Genomic DNA, 21,731 nt, shown 5'->3' with positions numbered 1-21,731 from the left:
GGGAATACCTATGTTGAGAGCTGTTTCCTGCTTGTCACCCGTCAGAATCCATATCTTAATTTCTGCCTTTATTAGTGTGGCTATTGTTTCTGGAACACCTGCTTGCAGGCGGTCTTCAATGGCTGTAGCTCCAAGAAGCAGTAAATCCTGGGGAAAAAAAAAGAGAATCTGAGGGATGGTTTTCTTAAGATAAACCTCTTTTGGAACACATTCAAAAAGGAATTAAAGACAGCATGTTGCACCTCATTGCTAATACAGGATTTTGACAAGCATTATACACTACAGTAAATTTCTGGTGTGGCTATTCTACTTCCTCTGCATACAATTCACATTTCAAGGGGTACAAATGGAACAGAGTGTTTCTGATCAGAAAGATGGCAATGTTTCAAGAGCAATTAATTGAAGTTATACAACTCCCAAGCTAGCCTATGGATGAACATATATACTGGAATATTCACTAATCACCATAGCAACATGATGAGTGGTCTCAGTTTATATATTCCTTAAGCTCACAAAACAACAGTCACCTGGCATCACATCATCTAAACTAATTTCCCTCCCATAAAATGTACATACAGACTGGATACAATCACTCAAAGCAAAAATTATTGCAAGTATTTATGGATATAATCACTACATTTATGTAATACAAGTGGTACGAACATTAATCAATCCAAGTATCTCTAATCTACATACAGATGTCTGCCAGAAGAACGTCTTGTACAACAAATGTAATACTACAGAGTTCGCCATGTTCTTATGCAATTCTAAAGCAATTGCTTGAAGAGATTTGGCTGTGTTACAGTAAGAAAAAAAAAAAGGCAGACAAAAATACCTAAGAAATAAACCTTAGTCAAAAGGCACAATCTACTCAGCAAATTTTAACTTTAAAGGCATATTAATGATTCCTTAGACATGTAAAGATGTTCAATTTAAAAGAAGCTAATGCAAATTGAGCTTAGTTATACTGCTTCATTTCAGGAATGGCACAGAATAAGTAACAGTTTCTATTCTTTGTAGGGATTACAGTTATTCAAACCAAGTGAAAACAGATGAAGTGAACAGAAGTATTTAGGAGACTCGGGTTGTTCAGCCTGGAGAGAAAAGGCTTCAGGCAGACTTGAATGTGGCCTTTCTATACATAAGGAGGGCTTATCAGAAAGATGGAGACAGACTTTATACCAAGGCCTGCAGTGGCAGGACAACGGGGAATGTTTTTAAACTGAAAGAGCAGAGATTTAGACTGGACATGAAGAAGGGATTTTTTTACAATGAGAACTGTGAGACACTGGAATGGGTTGTCCACAGAAGTTGTGACTGCCCCATCCCTGGCAGTGTTCAAGCCAGGTTGGACGGGGCTTTGAGCAGCGTGATCTAGTGGAAGGTGTCCCTGCCCACAGCAGGGGGGTTGGCACTAGATGAGCTTTAAGGTCCCTTCCAACCCAAACCAGTCTGTGATTCTATGAAGAGGGCATTATTGCAACGCCCACTTGTATGCATCTATACATGCATAAAGAACAGAAAGAGAAGCTGTTATTTATACAGGCATGTGAGCTGACATTAGTTACAGGTCTTGACAAAGCTTAAGTCTTATTATGAGATATTCAGCTGGTAAAAAGGCAGAAGAATTTACTTTAGCACCCTATAGCCTCCTGGCAAAACGTTTGCCTTATCAATGCTAACATTTGAAGGTGTCAAATGAAATCCAAGCATGCAATTGTAGATTGTCTTTTATTCCCAAAGTCACTTGTTAAGCAGTTAAACTTAATGACAGCACGGGGATCAGCATGGCTGAACTACCCAAGCAGTGGGGTTACTATCGTGCCTGCTGAAGCCCTCTCAGCCAGTGTGCAGGTGTGGAAGGAAGCCAGTTCAGGTTTGTCTCCACGTGTACACCTGTACTATGATCCAGTGATCTCAACACTCAGACTGGCAAAGTAGCTCTCCCACTCCCATTTGAGCCCTTCAATGAAAAAAAAAAAAAAAAAATCAGCCTATTAAAATGCATTATACTTTGTGACTGCCACAAGCCAGTTTATGATCTGGAAAGAAGTGCCTGCAGACCAGAGAATTTAACTTGGAAAATACCAGCTTTAAGAAAGAAAAAAAAAAAAAAAAAAAAAAAAGTGCTATTTCCTTCTCTTTGGTATGACCAGCAAGCAAACATTAACAGGAAAGGGATTCAGTGGATCTTTCCTACAAATATGGCATGAATTCCAAAACTTTAGTTCTACAACCCACTCATGGGTCCCCATATTTTCAAGATATTAAATTGTGAAAAGAGGCAGAAGATAAACAGCCAAAAGTTAAGGTTTGAGAATCCATTTTAAAGTATGAGAATCAAACCATGTTCACCTCTCACCTCAGTGAAAACAGAAGTGTATAAGAGCACAGTGCAGGAAGCAGAAAGCTTAAAGAAGTTATGCAAACCTACAGAATCAAGGATTAGACAACCACACTAACCAACACAAAAGATTACTCCAGGCATTAGTTTGAAAAACAAGATCAAATCTTCAGTTTTTACTTAAAGAGTTCTTGGAGTTTTTCCATTACCCTGTCAAAGTTTGCTGCCTTCCTAGACTTGACCTCCTTTCCTCTTCTGGCCCAACTAACTTCAATAAACAACAGTGCTTCAGAATAAGTTGCATTGTTAATATTAATAAAAGAAACTAAAATTAAAAAATTCAAAGAGTGTTTTAAAGAAACCACTATATAAAAGGCAAGTGAAATAACTGGTGCATTATTCAGTAGGATATTCTCCTACAAGGAGAAAGAACATGAACAAGTGTAGCTGAGAAGTGTGACTACCAGCATTTCAGAAAGCAGGAAGACCAACAAATATCAAAAGAAACACTGGCCCCTAGTGTTGACATTTTAACATTTCATTCCGTGTGGGATTAGAGTTTCAAACTGGCCCTCCAATACCTACTTTCCCATTCCACAATGATGAGTTCTACAACTTGCATGGAGAGCAGTTTTTTCACCTTTTTTTCAGGCCGTGTGACTACAGGCCTCAGTGAGCACTTTATTTTGTCTACAGAGTCTACAACAGCCTTCAGAAAACCTGAACTGAGACTGCTGTATGAAAAGGAACAAATTTCTCTTTATACACTAGCATACAGGAACTTAGTGCAACACAGTGATTTTATCTTTTTCAAGTTATATCACTGTTACACAAGACAAAAATATGAGAAAAGAGTTTATAAGTAGCAATGACCTTTTATACATAACTTGGTCTCAGACTTACAAATTAAAGCTTGAGAGGTTTATGGTCTGAGCAGGTTGTGTAATGGATGGGAACCTAGCTGGGAGTTGATTCCCTCTCATGGCTGAGAACCAGAACAAAGGATGTTGTTTGCCACCGTGTATTCAGCAGAGTATATATGTTTATGTTCATTGTGACTGTTTGTCTGAAAGAGACAGGAAAACATAGGTGTGCAGCTGTTCTATGACCTTCATACTTGGCTGCACTGGGGTGCCTGGCCAGCACTCTCAGAGAGGACAATGGTGAGATCATGAGAACCTGCACGGTCCCACGAGTAAACGATAGAGATCTGGCATAACACCAGTTGTTTTGATAAGGGTATAAAAGCAGGATCTTCTTGTGGCCATGGGAGAAGCCTCAACTATGAGTGGACGCATCATGTAGGAATTTTTGCAATAACCTGAGACTCCTGGCATCAGCTGCAACAGGGCTTCCCAGCTGGAAGTGTGGGCCTGGATGATGATTCAGTAGCAATTTGTAATGTATTTCTTCTTAATCTCTGTTCTCTCTATGCAGTAATGATTTAATGCATTGGTAACTTTCTTTGGTACTTTACTTATATATCTTTATCTCCGATTTGCTTTGTTGTACTTATTCACTATATATATAGAGAGAGATACTTACCTAATTCACATTAGTGTGCTTGTTTAATAAACTCTGCATATTATACAGCTAGTGTGTGGTCAGCAGAACAGATTGCTAACTAAGAACACCTTTCCAGGTTCTCATGAATTAACTGGTTCACTGCATAAAGCCCAAATTCCATGAGAAAAGACACATGTAAGGGAAACTTCTGATAAAAAAAAAAACACAAACACATATCACCTTTTCAATAATCTCATAGCATTCCTCCATCTTCTGAGCTCTGTCTTTCAGAACTGTACTGGTTTCATTGTAGACATTCAGCCACTCTCTGTAAGAGTTTTCTGACAGATCTGCATAAGCAATGCACAAAGTCCTCAGACCTACAAAACAGAAAACAGCCATTACACACACTAAAATTACACTGACTATCAGCAAATCATTAATGCCTTAACGAACACTAAATTCTAACCCTCTCACTGGAACAACAAGAACTTTTAATGCACACTGTTAAACTCTGGATTCCACAAATTTTCCCTGTACACGTTTAAAGCATTTGGGTTTTCACAAACGTAAACCAATAGTCTGGCTCATTTAGGTTACTGATGTTAGCGCAAATCAAGAGAGCCTAACGGGCACAAGCTTCTCCCTTAAGTATTGCAGTCTAGCCATACTGGAGCAACAAAAGTGTCATCTTTAACCTTTTTAGTTTAAGTATGAAAACAAGCTTGTCTTTCATGTATTTTTAAAGGTCAAATTAAAAAAAAAAAAGGCTACATATTGTAATTGGAGATACTACTTAGTCAAGCATACCGCACAGCCCATGTTTCCTTGTAAAAAGACTGTCCTCCTTCAGTGTATGCATGTAACTCACATTAATAATGGGAGTCACATGCACAAAGGAGGAGTGAACGGGTCCCATGAAGTATGAAAACCATTTTATTAGACCACTGGCAAAAATTAACATGCATAAGTAATGATTTTTTTTTTTCTTTCCTCTGGCATGAGTCAAGCAGAAAGGAGTGTGTGCCATAAAGTTTCATCATTGAGAACATAGGAGTCTGCAGAAAAATATTTTTAAATAAAGCTGAATAATGTTTTCAGATTTAGGAGGGAAACCACTGGTTCATGGTTTTACTATAATGCAAGTATCTTATGCTACTGCAGAAGAGGGAACAAAGCCAAGTACGTCCATTTGAACAGAGGTGTTACATCAGTCTCAAAGGCCTTACAGACCATTTCAGATCATCTTTGATGTCTTGGTCTTCCAGGCTTCTCAACATGTTCCAGTTAACCCTCTGCTACATGAAGCCAAGGACTTTGTCGCCTTTTACACTGGTAAAAACATCTCTAAATCCAGTATAACGGAGGTATGCAGAGCGATACAACTCACGCCCATTCCCTTCATCACAGGCACACAGAACCCCATCTTTTCCTTCCAAATTGTACCTTCCTACTGAAATTGCACAAAGACAGGGCACATACTTTTAGGTTTAAAGTTATCCTAGAGTTGTTAATTTGCTGATTACACACCACTTCTTAATTTATCTTCATAACCATCTTACTCAGCACTGCAAAGCTTAAACAATGCAGAACATGCTGCAAGCAATTTGGCAAGTTGAATTCTCATGACATGCTGTTTCTCTTACCTTCTGTTGCGAAGTATTCAAGATGGCACAGTGTTTGCTCCATATACTCGGAATCTTTTGAAAGCCTCTCAAAAATTACATTATCCTATTAAAACCAAATTCATTATAACAGAGTAAGTCTACAAATGAAGTTTCCATTTGTGTATTTATGAGCTCAAGTGAAGTAACCTGAGTGGACTTGTTGATATCCAAACCCAAGACTATATTTACAAGTAATATGTTCAGGTTTTAGGGACTCTGTTTTAAGTAAGTGATCTGGATTGTGCCCAGTGGCAAAGATACTGCATTCACTTTAAATAATGGGGACAGAAGTACACTCTGCCCTCCTCCCCTCTTTCCATAAATGGGTACCACTACTGGGCAGTACAGAACACTTCTTTCCGAATTAAGTAGATATATTGATTTCCAGAGAATATAAGTGCCTGATCTTATTCAGGACACATTGTAGTCCCATGCAGAAGAGCTTCTTGCAGTCACTTCTAGAAAAGATTCCCATTGATGTTAAAAAATAGAAGGCAGAAACACTGATCAGATTCTACCACAAAATTCTCTTAAAATATCCTTCCTTCATCACTATATCAAAGGGCAATTGAAAAAGCCTAGATAACAGAGGCAATCAAAACACAGCAGCATCACCTACATGTCTGGAGTCTCTGGATTTTATTCTGCAACTATCAGAACAAGGTGCTACATGCATATAAGATACGGAAACCCTAGTTTTGCTCAAACATGTACTCTTGAATAAACAGGCCTACATCTATCATTGATTAGAGACAGGCATACAAAACAAGTAATTTATTACGGAAGTGACAGGACAGGAGATGACTATCAGAATGGGGAAGAGTTCATATGGAATAGGCAGTTAACTTACAGTTTAGCTGAGTGGTGGATGCAGCAGAACATACAAGACAAAACACCAGATTACACTAATTACTACAACTTTTTTGCTCTTTTAAGACATCTGAGACTGCCCATGTGGAAGACAGCGTAAGTTTTTTTACTATACTCTCCTGTTCTCCATCCCTTCCAGTGCCACTCTTTAAGAAACTGTGTGAACTCAGCTATAGTATGAGCAACAGGCAATTGCAGATCTGCGCAGTCCTCCTAGATGTACAACTTAAAAATACCGCACAATGGCAGTGAGCTTAATCCACTCTCACCATGCAAGCATGAAGCCAAGCACATCTTCATCAAATTAGGGGAGTTCAGCTGAAGCAACAGAGCAGTGCGCCCAGACATATATGTCAGGACAAATCCAAGTAAACCAAATCTTTACAGAATTCAGATCTGGTTGCAAAAAGCATTGAAATCAGAACCACTCTCTGGCTGTGGCCAATGCTAGTTTTGCAGCCTTTGTACTTTGGTAAGTTATTGCTTTTGTCAGTGAAGACAGAAGCACACCATGGTACAAGTCATGATGACAAATTACAGCAGGTGCAGAATGCAAGAGAGCTAGATCAAGAGCCACTTGAGAACAGATTTTAGTATTACAGATCCAAACAGCCTTTAGTCTAGCTCCTGAACTGCTGCTGCGCAGCAGCCTTGTGAAATCCTAACTTTGCTTAATTAAAGGGTACTGCTCTCATCAGTTTCGGGATTTCAACTGGGTAGTAGAAAGCCCAGCAATCTTCCTGCCTGCAAAACGAGCCAGAGAAGGAAGGAGCGGTCTCTTAAATCACTTGGTCCTAAGCAGTAAGCCAACAGGTACTATGTATGAGACATGAAATGCCAGCAACAGCCACAGATGTTAAAACAATAACTGGGAGTGTTACTTCTCCATTAGGTGACTTAATTACTTACAGCCCCTTTGCAGTAGAGACGTAGCTTTCCTGATGGAGTTCGAACAATCACTGACATTCTCTTCCTGTTGCTATTGAAGGAAAAGAAATTGCTTCCGTTAGTCATAGTGATGAAGAGTGAGTCCTGTTCTAGCCAGAGATGCTTCTCAGATGTGTCCAGTGCATCTGAGATCAGGTGAGATCTAACAGTAGTAACTTGAGACCCCACAATCCTTGACAGCAAAGAGAAATACCAAATTGCCCATTTCCAGCGTCAGCCTTATGGCTCCCATTGGCAAGTACTCTTCAAAGCAAGCCAGGACACAAGAACAGTTGCCTACTCAAATCTTCCCTGGCTTAGTTTTACATGCTCCTTTAGAGCAGAACCAGCCAACTCAAAGACAACAGAGAACAAGACTTCAAGTCTTTAAGCCACAGTAAGGGTAGGAAAATAAATAAATAAATCACAAAAGCCTGTTGACTAGCACCATCCAAACTGACAAAACTTTATCAGCTGACAAAAGAGAAAGCGGAGAAGAGATTCAGAGCAGCCCTGCAGAGAAGGACTTGGGGGTGTTGGTTGACAAGCAGCTTAACATGAGCCGGCAGTGTGCGCTTGCAGCCCAGAAAGCCAACCATATCCTAGGCTGCATCAAAAGAAGTGTGACCAGCAGGTCAAAGGAGGTGATCCTGCCCCTCTACTCTGCTCTTGTGAGACCTCACTTGGAGCACTGTGTATAGTTCTGGTGCCCTCAACGTAAAAAGGACATGGAGCTGTTGGAGCAAGTCCTTGACACACTTGTGAGGTGGGCTGATGCCAACCTTATGAAGTTCACCCAAGCCAAGTGCAAGGTCCTACACCTGGGTCAGGGCAATCCCAGGCACTGCTACAGGTTGGGCAGGGAAGAGATTCAGAGCAGCCCTGCAGAAAAGGACTTGGGGGTGTTGCTTGATGAGAAGCTTAACATGAGCCAGCAGTGTGCGCTTGCAGCCCAGAAAGCCAACCGTATCCTGGGCTGCATCAAAAGAAGCATGACCAGCAGGTCAAAGGAGGTGATCCTGCCCCTCTACTCTGCTCTTGTGAGACCTCACTTGGAGTACTGTGTACAGTTCTGGTGTCCTCAACATAAAAAGGACATGGAGCTGTTGGAGTGAGTCCAGAGGAGGGCCACGAGGATGATAAGAGGGCTGGAGCACCTCCCGTATGAAGACAGGCTGAGAAAGTTGGGGCTGTTCAGCCTGGAGAAGAGAAGGTTGCGTGGAGACCTCAGAGCAGCCTTCCAGTATCTGAAGGGGGTCTACAAGGATGCTGGGGAGGGACTCTTTTTTAGGGACTGTAGTGGTAGGATAAGGGGGAATGGGTTCAAACAAACTTAAACAGGGGAAGTTTAGATTAGATATAAGGAAGAAGTTCTTTACAGTGAGGGTGGTGAAGCACTGGAATGGGTTGCCCAGGGAGGTTGTGGATGCTCCATCCCTGGTGGTGTTCAAGACCAGGCTGGACAGAGCCTTGGACCACGTGGTTTAGTGCAAGGTGTCCCTGCCCATGGCAGGGTGGTTGGAACTAGATGATCTTAAGGTCCTTTCCAAGCCTTACTATTCTATGATTCTATGATCTCTAGTGATTCAGTGGCCCGATTCATCACACAAAGCTTCTAACATGGGCACTAGCAAGCAGTGCCCATGCTAACTAGGCTAACAAGTTCAGAGTGCTTGCAAGGTTTAGTTTTTCGTATCTGGAGTGGTTCTTAAAGGGGCACCAAAAAGCTCTTCAGTTGTACATTCCACCTACTCAAACCCAAGCAATTTACAGAAGTGCTGTAAAAGTGCAATCTCAGCCTCAAAGCATGTTCTTGAAATAGACAAGTGGCACATCAGGAAATCAATGAGGCACAGAACGACACTTCCAGGGCAGCAACTTCTCAGTAAACCAACAGAGCTGGTGTGGCAGGGAAGAGTTTCATGCTCACATGCCGACAGACACCAGTTTGTAAGATGCTCTGTATTAGTCCTATATTGGAAATGAGGAAGGGCAAGAAAAAGCTAAGGAAGTTCAGCTCTTCTGCTGCATCACCTAGATCTTTTTATTCTCAATAACATATTTACGAAAATAGGTTTCTTGTTGCCCTGCATTTAGTATATTAGAGGAAAACTTACCTGGAAAACTCTAGCACGTTAAGAATTTCAAAGGTTTTTTCTTTTCCCAGCTACAAAAGAAAGCATACACTGTAATAAATATAATTTGCAGTACATTCTTACACGTGCAAACATGTAAGGTAGTTAAACACTTTTTTAATACACCCAAGTGTAAATAAAACGTAGTAATAGCTCCCTCTCCTGGTAAAAGTGATGTAGACCCCTATTTAATGAAGGCATTCTAATCTTACTTGAATGTCTAGTACTGTGGCATCTTCCATTTACTATTTTTACACCATTTCAAGGAACTAACATTTTACTCTGGAAGGATAAGCATGCTCTAAAAGTTTATCTGCATATTTACTTCTTAACAGCTATCAACTAAGATACATGCTACCATGAGCATTATTCCAAGTTAAAATAAACATGCCATCCAGATTTAGTATTACAATAGTAACCTTTTTCTAAACTGCCTTAATATTTCCTTTACTTGAATTTACAAGCATATTAGATTGTATATTTTGTGGAAAAAATAAAATGGTTTACTAAGGAGAAATTCCCATTATCACTAACAACTGTTTGTTGGGGCTGATGAGCATGAGCAATCAGAGGAACGAAAAGGATTTTGAAACACCTTGTCTTTGCCATTCCTGTTGTAGAGCAGATGGAAGGAGCAGTAGGAGTTACTGGAGTCTCAGAACTCTGGTGGTATCTGTGATATATTGTCAAAGAAAGGGCTGTAGCAAAGTCTAATTGCAGTAGTTATGTCCTACAAGGCACATATCAACTCAACAGTAACCTAGACCAAAAGTCATCTCCAACCCATGCTACATGTACTGCCACTGATATAGCAACAAGACACAAATCTCAAAGTGAAAGCTTTTATCACTAGCTATATGGACTGACCATGCTCCCAGCTTGGTATGTATGAGGAGTATAAAACTAGGTCAGGTGGGGCTGGTATTCCTGCAGAGAAGAGCCTAGGTAGCTCTAGATGAGGCTGCTCATCCTAAGCTCTTCCCCTTTAACTAAGCAGCAGTTTTCTGAAAAGCTGTTAAAAGTTTGTGACAAGTCCTAGAAAGCTGTGTTTTCAGTGCTTTGCCTGGCAGTGTACCAAGAAACTTGAAAGTGAATGCACCTGAGTAGAAGGACAAAAGTATACCCATTATTCTTAATAAGCACCCTACTAAGTTGCACCTGTGTAAATCTAGAGCCACTTTAGCTTAGACTGCAACTTCAGTCAGAATGGGGCCCCATGAGTTTGAGACTGCCTGCGTCAGCTCTAATTATTAACTACATGCCTCTGCATACAGAGCCTGTTAAGCAGATACATCTTCTACAGAGTATCTTACTCAGAAGAAAAATTCCATTTTCAGACAAGAAATCAAACATTTCAAAGCACAATAACCATTAAAGGTAAGTCAGAAAATCTGTAGACACATGAATTCTAATGTGAGTGTTCTCATCTGTGTTTCCCAGACCAGGGAAATATTCATCAGGCACAACTGCCATCATTTCCCATGTAAGCTCGCAAGTTCCTATTGCCCATGCCACACAGAAGGGCAAAGGACTTGGTATCTAAAACCAGAGTAAGACAACTCTTCCCAGTCTGAAAAAGCCTTTTGCATGTAGCATCTTAAAGGCCATGTAAAGGCAAACTCACCAGAAACACACAAGAGAAATTTATGCTCTGTATGAGCTTAGCAGCCTGTGCTGTGCGCATTTACCACTTACCGCATCAATGATAACAGAATGTGGAGTCCGTCCTGTGAAAACATAACCAAGTTTTTTTGCTCCTTTCACCAAGGCCCCTTCATCTGTCAATACAAGAAAAGGTTAAGTTTAATCTGGTATGTAGAAGAGGCCTGCAAAGCCCATACTTAAATATGACACACTGCCAAAACACAGAAGCCCCCTTTCCCCGTACTCCCCCATGTGTAGGGCTGCTAAAGTAGCTCTGCACACACTTCCACAAGAACATTCACATTTAGTCCTACCAAGGCCATGCAATATCAACTACGCAAACTTCATACTCAATCTGCATAAAACATCCTGTAATTACTGAAGCACTGAACTCCGTTGTTGTGGTTACATGAAAAAGGGGAAATACCTGTTCTGAAACCAAGGTCAAAGCTATGTTACTCTAAATTCTTAGAACATGCATTTAATCCATTTCCTGCTGTAAAGGTACTAAGTTCAGGTGCTACAGAAATACAACATTGTCTTCTGGAGACTGAACTGGGGCAGTGTCATTAATAACTCAAAAACAGCTGAAATCAGAGCAAACACCTCTAACTCTAGTAGACAGTTACACAGCCTCATTAAGAAGCAAGTGGCATTAAGGACAACCACCAAGTAGATCGATTTAGCACCCAATTCATGCAGCCCCAACACCTCTACAGCTTCCTTAGTCTCCTCACAGGTCAGCAACACTGTGACTGACCACAGGTGCCTTACACAGGCTCCTCACCCTATTCTTCAGGCACTCTGAGATGTAAATAAGAAATGATGTTGCTTTGCCGTTCAATGCATCACTACAACAATTCTAGAAACAACCTCAGTTAAAGAGAAATTTGATGGGGAGCAGCGCCCTGCTGTTCTACATTTAGGCCTGCCTGCTTCCTTCAATACCTCTGTGCTACCTGAAACAAGGAAGAAATGGATAAAGAACGGGCCTGAATAAGGCCGAGATCCTGCTCTTGGATGTACTGTGTCATTTATCAGCATATCAGCACTTTGTACCTGCTTAAAGGAAGATGGGAAGCTACTAGATCAAGAAAAATAGTTCACACTCAGGCCAGATAAAGTAACTGCTCATGCAGAAACAAATCCATACTTCCATAGATCAGCTGTACACACTGGAAGTTTTACTTTTGCTTTTCACCCTTGCAGAAAGGCCAGAGTAGGTGGTCTCACAAAGGCAGAAGGGATTATAAACCCAGCCTAGCTCTACAGAAACATCAAGGACTTGGCGTTTTTGTAGGAGGCATTCAAAAGCAGTGTGCACTGATGACAAAAGATGCTAGATCTACTGGTAGCATTCCACGGGACATCTTTCTTTCAAAATCAATGACCTTTACAGAAATTTCTGGACCTTCCATCTACTTCTACTCTCAACTCCATCCCTCCCAAAAAAGAAAACAACAACCAACCTGGAGAGGAGGCCTGGTAGATTATGTTATTTCCTTGTCTCTCAGGAACAACAGTATGACACACAGCCAGCAGAGTGAGGAACTCCTGTATGTGCACAGCTGTGGGCTAGACAGGACATCAGGAGAGTCAGGTTGAGATTACACACACAGAGGCAGCTGTTCACTAACCAAAAACCCCTTGAGTACTACAGACAAAAAAAAAAAAAAAAAAAAAAAAAAAAGAAAAAATAAAGACCCAACTGTTCCCTGCTCATAGTAGTCATCTTGGTCCCAGAACATCAATACAGCAGAATTAAGGGCCAGCTTTAACGAACTAGAACATTAATGATAAAAACCTCATTTAAGTTGCAGAGAGCTGGGAAGCCAGACTATTTCCCTACTCCCCAGCCCCAAATATAAAAACATTAGTTTTGTAACAACCAAAACTTCATATAGGCAGATTTGTTTCCCACAAGATGCTGATGAAGCAACAGGAAATACTACTTTGGTGGCTTCCACAACAACTTTCAATAGATTGACAGTAACCACACCAGAATTAAAATCACTGCAACTGCACCCTTTGTAATGAACATCCAAAGCTGACAGCAGCTGATTAGCCAGCAGAAGGCAACATCATGTGCTTTTGCACAGGAATACATCAGCCAGCCAAGCAGAAATTTGATCAGTGGTCCCTACACATTCAGTGTCATGAGAACACACAATATAAAACATTGTTCACAAAATGCAATTGCTAGCCATCCCAAAGTGCTTAAAGACACTCCAGGTCTACAACTCTGTAAAGATAGTGTGGCACTAACATACCAAGCCTCTGATCTGCAAATTCAGGCAGCTACAGTGACATGAAATGAAGTCCCCGTCTCATTCTTCCCTACTTTCCCCCCCTGCCTCTCATATGGCATTTCTTGTCTCATAGCAGTCACAAGTGGTACTCAGCTGCCCAGCTCACAACCTGCCATACTACTTTCACCCACAGTTCACACAGATCTTTAAGGAGCTTGCCTGAAACAGCTGAAGTGAACACATGCTCCCCTTCACCAACTCTGCTATATCAGTAACATCCACAGTTGGTGGCACCCATCCCTTACGTCACATCAGCTGTTTGCTCAGTGACTGAGCCAGACATGAACTTCACAGTTCTACCTTTGTAGAAAGCCTTAGCTGACTTCACAAACTCAGAGTTTTTGCATATGAAAATATCATCTAGTTCCCAAAAGTTTTTATTAGCATAGCATATTTTATATATACTGTCTTAGCAGAAGACTCAAAAGAGTGATCTGATACTTATTTTTGTTTTACTCCACGTACTTTGTCATGAATATTTTTGAGATAACTGTTTTACACAGGACCTTACCTTTGCATACCGAAACTTCTGAATTGTATGGTCACACACCACTAAAACAACAGCAGTTCTAGATTTTGACCTGCTGGAGCACAGAGGCTGTGCTCAAGAAAATCAACAGATGCAATATAACTGGAGTAGTGTGTGAAATGTTAGGTCCACAGCACATTCCTGGTCAGGAGGTTACTGCTGCTCTGTTATTTCCAGTGAAAGGAATTAAAATTTTGTCTCCAGCTCAAAATGCACAGCCTGCCAGATTCTCCTTTCAGCATCCATTGCTGCAGACCTTTGATGTTTTTCTTATGCTTATTTGACTAGCCCCTTACACACTTTAATACTATGTGCTCTATCAGCTGGAAACCACTTTTTTCCAGTAAGGTCAGATTTTAATCCTTCCTATGTATATGTATTTCTGCTTTCAAGCCAGCAATGTAATTTGTTGCTGTCTTGGTATTTTCACAGCTCACAATGTATTACATGGCAGTCTTCCAATTCTATAGCAATGGATCACCAGAGGCCCAGCTGATCATGTCAGCTCCTCCACACAGCTGTCACTTGTTTCCTTTCTATATTGTTCCAGCACTGACATAATATTTGTTGCACTGGCATGAATCACGATGGAGCATTCAAATTCCTGCTTCAGAGCTGCGAACAGAAAATTCATTAGTGGCTTCTGTGGTGATACATCCCTTGCAGCATGCCAAGTTGAACCCCAGCATAAGACAGAAATCCCACAGGTTAACTGATTCTGCTTTATTAGTTATTTTCCCTCTTTTAAAGCACACTTCTGCCATTTTAGTACTCAGACTCTTAATGATGATCTCCGAGACATTCCTTGCCTGCTCATTTGTTAAGCTCAGCTCTATTTCTTCCCACCCTGTTTTTTCATTTTCTATTTATCTGTAGCAGGAACAGAGTTTGCTTATTTTAGTCTCTTGTTCGTCTGTCCACAGGCAGCTCTCATTCTCCCCCTATTTTTCTGCCTGTGTGCCAAGAGCTCTGGGTGAAAGCTATTGCTTTTCTTTCTCTCTGTCTTTTTCAAAGACCCAGAAAGCACCTGGTGTACAACCACCTACACCAGCAATCTCCTCCACTGGCTAAACTTACTTTGCACACTGCCCCTTACAAGCCGAGAACTACAGACGCATTAAGACATAGCATCATATTTCTGGAAGCAGTTTCCAAGTTACCTACAAAGTATTATCTACACTGAAAGCAAAATTTCCCTATCTAGGAGGCACAGCATTATCCATTATCAACCAGGGCACAGACCACTGGTCAGGAAGCTGTACCACAAGTTTTCATCCCTTCATGTTCTCCCTCATTCAGAAGAAACAAGACACAAAGTCAAAGCTTGGTCTTTTGGGGAATAATCTGCACTCTGCAGAGCTATCTCTCTGCACATTTGTCACACATGTCCTTATCTGGGCCTCCTCACTCTGAAGACAAACTGCATTATTCTGCCAACTGTTCACAGCCTGATAAAGTTACAAGGAAGTTGAATAAATATCTTTAACTTCACATGTAACTCCCCTTTTATTTGTAGCTGTATCAGATCAGTGCCTCCATTCACTGTATTTCCAGATGAGCAGGACTGACAGGTTTTTAAGTGAATGGCCAGTGGGATAGCGCAACAACTTGAGCTTACTCCTTTGCATAGATGTGACACATTCTGCCAAAGACAGCTAGCAAAACACTTATCTACTTCATCACCAAGGAGAATTATGACTCACCATCTTAAAATGATGTGAACTTCCTACTGTTTTATTCATTAATCTATCTGGGGAGCAGTGTGAGTATCCAGCCATGGTGGGCGCCTCCAGAACAGTGAAGCTGGTAAGGCTGGAGGACATAGACTCAAAGAAAATATTAACCAGCATTTGAATATCAGAGTTAAATGCAAGCTTATCTTGTCCAAACCCACTGAAATAGGACCTATAATTAAAGGTACTACCTTATACTTGAGCAAAAGAGAAGTACCAAAGACCCATGCACAGTAAGGACAAAAGTAGAAGAATGAAAAGTATTTCTTATGAAGCCATAACAATTTAATTGTGAGTTGTTAAACAGTAATTTCGAACAGTTTTCAAGAAACTGTTACTTTTCTGAACTAAAGCCTCCCAGAGGTTATCACCACCCGAGGTCTTTTACCTTTACTGGATTTTAAATTCCAGTTTTTGTCCCAATCACTAGCGATACACTTCTCTGGTTCTGCTTTCCTAAGGAATTAAGAATCAGCTAATGATAGGTGTCACAAAAATAAGCAGGCACATTGGAGAGATCCAAAATGAACACTTTCACTGAGGTGAAGGCTCAACTCGGGCACAACAGCTATCTGTTCTGCCCGGCCAGCTGCTAAACTACTCATCACACATACTCACTGAACCAATTCGTGCATCTGCAGCTATACCACATGCTTGCTGCTTCTTGCCTAAGTAGTAAATTTGGGGGCCACAGATAAAAAGTTCTTATGTGAACTGGAATTAGTAGAGGAAGTTCAGAGATAATCCAGGGAGATAGAAGAGCCTAGGATGAGATCCAAATTCTTTCACTTCTTGACCTCCTTCCTTGACTCATATCATCAGTGAAAAAAAAAAAAAAAATAACCCCACACCAAACAGGCTTGCATCTCTGTGCTGAGTCTATTCACAGCACATTTGCAATTCGCAAGCGCCAAGATAAAGACCATCAAACATTCTTTTAAGTCTTTGGAAATAACTGACCTCTTATTCTAACAAAAGTTTATGCCATTTTCCCTACAGAAACAAGCCAGTTACCACACTCTTGGTGCAGCTGCACAGTTCATTCAACAGAAGCTGTTACAAAGAAAAAGCATAGGCAGACAAACCTAGATACTTTCTTCCACATTAAAATCCCAGAGAAACCTCCACATGTTCTCAAGACAGCTTATTTTTCCTTGGAACGTTTCCTACAGGGCAATAATTCTTCGACTGTTACTCAAGTGTGGACTTGGCCATCAGTCATTACACACTAGTGGCCCAGAAGAGCTATGAAATTTAGGTGATGCAGGATGCTAGCAATCTTCCTAGCAGATGGAAGACAGTCTCATGAGAACAAGTACATGATTTTTTATTTTCAACCTGGAAAGAGAATTACTTGGCACTGAGACAACTCTAAACTAACACTTGCAATTGGACTGAAAAAACCCACATCTTCAAGACCAGAGCAACGAGCACTTAATGAGTGTTCGTGAGAGATCACATTGACAGCTTCAGCTGTAAAAGGGCAAATGTTTAAAGCTAATTCATTGCCTACCCGAGGACTGCACCATTTAACACCATAAGGCAGTTTGGGCTGGAACACGTCACTTTTATCACCTCAGTTCACTAAATAAGTAGAGATCGTCAGACATGTGCAGATGGCATCTGCAGCTATCTCATAGCTATGAAAACTAAGGCTCTAAGGAGTTTTAGATAGAAGGAAACAGTTTATGCACCTTAACAGCTAAAATGCAAAAAGCTAGAAACATGTGACTGTTCTCTCTCCCATTACCCTGGAATCCAGCCCTCATCTCGCTGATGCAGTCTGACAAAAAGACCCCAACTTTCAGAGCAAACTGTCACACACAGTCCTTACATTCAATGTCTTGAGCTACATCACTGCTTGTCTGTGGGTGGCATCCATCCCTCCAGTACAGTCCAGCTCTGAAAGATATCTTTGGCCTATACAAGGTACTGCCTTAAGTCTTATCAGCTAGAAGTTTCCCCACTGATTGTCTGAGGGATGAGTTCACACAGTGTGCTCAGCCTAATAGCCAGCTGTGCAATGACAACAGTACTTATGTACTCGAGTTGCCAGCCAAAAGTAAACTTGATACATAAGGGTTCAGCATGTTAAGAACAAAGACTTCTGAGCTGTCTAGATTAAGTGACACCTAAGGAAGCTACCAAAATCCTTTGCCTGCTACAACAGCTATCTGCCAAAGGAGAAGCTCTACCCAGAGAGGATCAAAGAATTAGAGATAGCACAAAGTTAAGGGGCCATCTCAAGGCTGGATGAGAAACTCCATATCACAGCCCATTTGATATATGTCCCTTCTGCTCAGTCTATTAAAGTTCCAAAGCACTTTTCTGTATAGGTACCTAAAAGCAACAGCCAGTGAGCAAGAGCTCAAACACTTTACCTGCAGCCTACACCTAAACCAGTAACCTTCCATTCAGAATAAGTAGCCATACATGAACAGAACAACAGAACAGAAGGCAACCCAAATCTTGGCTGCAAGCGAAGTTCAGTGAGAAATCCTTCCAGTGCAGGCGATTACAAAAGCCACACTGGAAACCAGTATATTGTCTGGGAAGGGCTACCCTTCTAAAAGTTAGAGCACAGGGCCCATCTTCAGGCTCTACCACCCTGAGGAAAACAAAGCACCACACTAATTAAATATTCCTTCAGGCATTTACACCATGCTGCATTTCAGGTTCTTAAGTATTGTAAAGCAAAAATAGAAAGCAAAGCTTTGCTACACACAAACAGTATGTTGTAACATTGTTGTAGATGCTCATACTAAACTTCACCAGCCCAGTTACAGAAGTTCTACTACCTAAGGAGAGCAATTGGCTAATTGAGTTTGTGCTTGCCAGTGCCCTGATCCCCTACTGCGAGGCAGCTTCGACAGAAGAGAAGGGTCATGTTATTTTGCAAGTGACTTGAATTGTCTAGTCAGACACTTCACAGCTGCATGGTTTCCAAGCAAGCAATGAACTGTCTCTCTCCCAAGGACTAGGTCCCTTCAGGACACGGCCAGTGTGGCTAAGATTACTAATCACCAAGTCTCAGGATAAGCTTAAGCTTGCAATTAAGTCCCACCTCTTAAGTCCTTTACACAACTGGAATGCCCAACGTTTGCAGCAGTCGAAGCAAGTCTCACACCTGAGCCACGTTGCAATGCTCTAGATTACTTTTAAAAATGCTATTTTAACAGTATGGATGTTTGAACACTCTAAATATTGTAATTCTTCTAAAGAAAAACTATCTGCCATTATTTGCTACGAGACGTTATCTTGTAGCACTAATATCTATGAGCCTGTTTTATAGCTAGCTGGTATCCATACCAACACCACTGTTTAATTCAGTATTAAGACAAGTGGGCAGAAAGGCGGTGGAAGGAGCAATTTTGTTTCCTTTTTACCCCCTCTGTGCTTGCATGACACACCCATAGAGCAGACTTGATCACACAAATAGATTTGTTCAGCATTTAATTCCACAGAGACCTAGAATGGGGTATTTAAAAGACATGATATCCAAAGAGTAGACTTACATGGTCATTTTCAATGTTTTGCAGCAGTCTTGGGTCATCAAATTCACATGATTCACTGGTAGGAGGAGGTAGCTGGCTGCAGAGCAAGACAAATGTAAGTAGCAACATATCCTATCTTACTACATTTGTTTTGTTAGGTGACAAAAACAGAGAGAGATTCCGCTGTCCTTGCAAGTATTGTGAAAAGATCATATGATTAGTGCAAAGTGCTGAAAATTAACTACAATTTCTTCAGAACACCAGCAAGAAACCCAAAATGGTTATGCCTGAAAGTGTATTTAAGAAGACTCAAATGTCAACACACCTCCTAGGGACAGATGTAGCAGAAGCAGCTTCTAAATGTACTTGAAATACATTGATTTCGAGGTGACTTAAAATAGATCAAAGATCAATACCCCTAAGCTCGCTCTCTATTCAGTGAGCTCTGCTTCAAGTTGATCCCTGGAGGATTTTAAGCTTGAGTATTCCAAGTTAGTACCTGGAAGAAACTCTTACACAGAACTGACTAGAAAACAAGTGTACTGGGAGAGAAAATATGGCAATGAAGGAAATAGCAATATATCGGAAGATAAAAAAGGCATCCATAGAAATTACATCTCAGCAGAAGTAGCAACCTATCAGATCACCTTCCTAAAAGGTGATCATAAATATGAGCTGGACCAGTGGAGAAGCCTAACTCAGTTCATCAGAAAGTGGCCTTATAACAGTATTCAGGGTCTACCTGTTGCTAGTGTGGGAACTCAGTTCTTGACTATACTTGCCACATCAGTCCTCCCTAGCTCTTGCTTAGCTTCCTGTTAATCTGAACATGCTACAGTAACACCTCTGTAACACTTCTAGGTTTCCACTTCTTTCCGTGGAATGGGACAGACCCATCACTTCTATTCATGAAATCTCTGAATAAAGAGGAGTGGGGTTCTCTCACCATGAGACACCTCCATACCAAGCCCTTTTCCAGTTTAATTATGAAAACATAGCATTTTAATTTTAAAAAAAAAAAAAAGTTCCTTTTCTTCTCCTTGTCAGGTTTGAGCTTAGTGACTGAAGAGTAATATTGAGTCCCTAGCTAGAGGTAAGGTTACTGAAAAGAAGGATACTGTTGGCTTGTAACTTTGTTGTCTGCAATTATAAATAAGCAGTGCACTGGTATACACCAAAGCCACCCCAGCCACTGACTACCCCTCACCCCCCTTCACCCACCATCTCTCTATGCAGAAGACAAGATCCATCACCACCCACCAGCTTGGCATTAGGCTCCCGCTGAAAGAGCATTTTACTCAAACACATTGCTCCCTTGGGCTTCTTCCAATCCCAAATTGGAAAGTAGTCTTTATATAGATTGTTCCTGTTCTGCTATACAGAACACAAACATCTTAGAATATATTTACCTGAAGTCTTCTGATGAACGTTCTCTTTCCAGTTCAGGAAAGTGACTGAGAGGTAGAAAAAGGAAAAAACAACAGTTATTCCACTCTGCAAACCAAAAAATAGGTAGAAGGCAAAAATCAATGCGTCATCACACAATCCTATGCTGGAACCATGAGTTCAGCTGCACATACATTTGAATGAAGTTTTCTACCTTTTCAGGTATCTAATTTAGCTACCATGAAATTCAAACATTAACTTGCACAGAGATCTTAAGACTAGCCTTTTAAAACTAAGCAGAGACAAAGATTTAGTATTCAAGACTCAAAATGTAATGCTGGCATGACTCAAAGGGATCCTTTTGACAGAAATAGAACAAAACCAGCAAGTATCCCTCCCATGCAAGGAAGATTAAACTCTACAACTTGAATTACAGCTGTACACTTGTAATGAAATCCTGTTATTTTTGAAGAAGTCACAGAAACATGACTGACAATTCCTATCTCTTGGCTGCATCTTCTCTCTGAAAAAGCCAGAGGTTTAGTGCTTCTGGTTTAGTTTAAATCATGATCAGATAGATATGTTAGAAAGCAAGTCATCTTTATTTTGTGTAAAGTACTCCCCAGGTTTGCATTCCATAATTTGTGTTATGGAATTATGGAATTGTGTTATGTTAAGGACATCAAAATGAAAGCTATCAACTGAGACCACGAAATACACCAAAACACAAATTGAAGAATGGAACATACTAATCCTGTTCTGATATGAAAATACATACCATTAATAAGCACACATTAAGCTAACAAGTTCCTAAAAAAGTCATACCTACCCATATGTCACTCCAGCAATACTACATTTCTTGAAGTTCATGATATTGCACGTTAGAGTACCGGTTTTATCAGAAAACAGGTATTTTACCTGCAAGAAAGGGGGAAAAAAAAAAAAGTAAATCTAACTTACAACTCAAAGTGGAAAACAGAGTGCCAGGAAAATTCTGGGAGACCTATGGCTGAAATGTCACAGCATCGGCCAGTGCAGGATTACTACAACTTGGTTTGTCTTACCAAAGCTACAGGAAAATAATCAGTAAAGTTATTCAATGGCATTGTTTCTTCTTTATCTCTTAATTCAAAAAGGCTCAAATAGTAGCTACCAATTGCCAATGCTCCAGTGTGGTCAATACAGAT

At 40.7% G+C, this 21,731-nt stretch overlaps 1 protein-coding gene across 2 annotated transcripts in view; it reads right to left on the bottom strand.

The window, feature by feature from the left end:
• The window catches only part of ATP8A2 (ATPase phospholipid transporting 8A2), a 328,378-nt gene that overhangs the window by 238,142 nt on the left and 68,505 nt on the right, over positions 1-21,731 (bottom strand). For both annotated transcript variants that reach the window (XM_030477755.1, XM_030477756.1), the window contains exons 14-23: positions 21,374-21,462; positions 20,568-20,612; positions 19,180-19,255; positions 12,563-12,668; positions 11,145-11,227; positions 9,432-9,481; positions 7,297-7,366; positions 5,497-5,581; positions 4,091-4,230; positions 9-147 (exon numbers count right to left, since the gene is read on the bottom strand). In XM_030477755.1, coding sequence (XP_030333615.1) covers positions 9-147; positions 4,091-4,230; positions 5,497-5,581; positions 7,297-7,366; positions 9,432-9,481; positions 11,145-11,227; positions 12,563-12,668; positions 19,180-19,255; positions 20,568-20,612; positions 21,374-21,462 — 883 coding nt within the window. The remainder of the gene's footprint in view (positions 1-8; positions 148-4,090; positions 4,231-5,496; positions 5,582-7,296; positions 7,367-9,431; positions 9,482-11,144; positions 11,228-12,562; positions 12,669-19,179; positions 19,256-20,567; positions 20,613-21,373; positions 21,463-21,731) is intronic.

The sequence above is a fragment of the Strigops habroptila genome, chromosome 2, assembly GCF_004027225.2.
Source record: "Strigops habroptila isolate Jane chromosome 2, bStrHab1.2.pri, whole genome shotgun sequence".
NCBI lineage: Eukaryota > Metazoa > Chordata > Aves > Psittaciformes > Psittacidae > Strigops > Strigops habroptila.
Note: the sequence above shows the minus strand (reverse complement) of the source record. Positions and strands in the feature narration are given on the sequence as shown.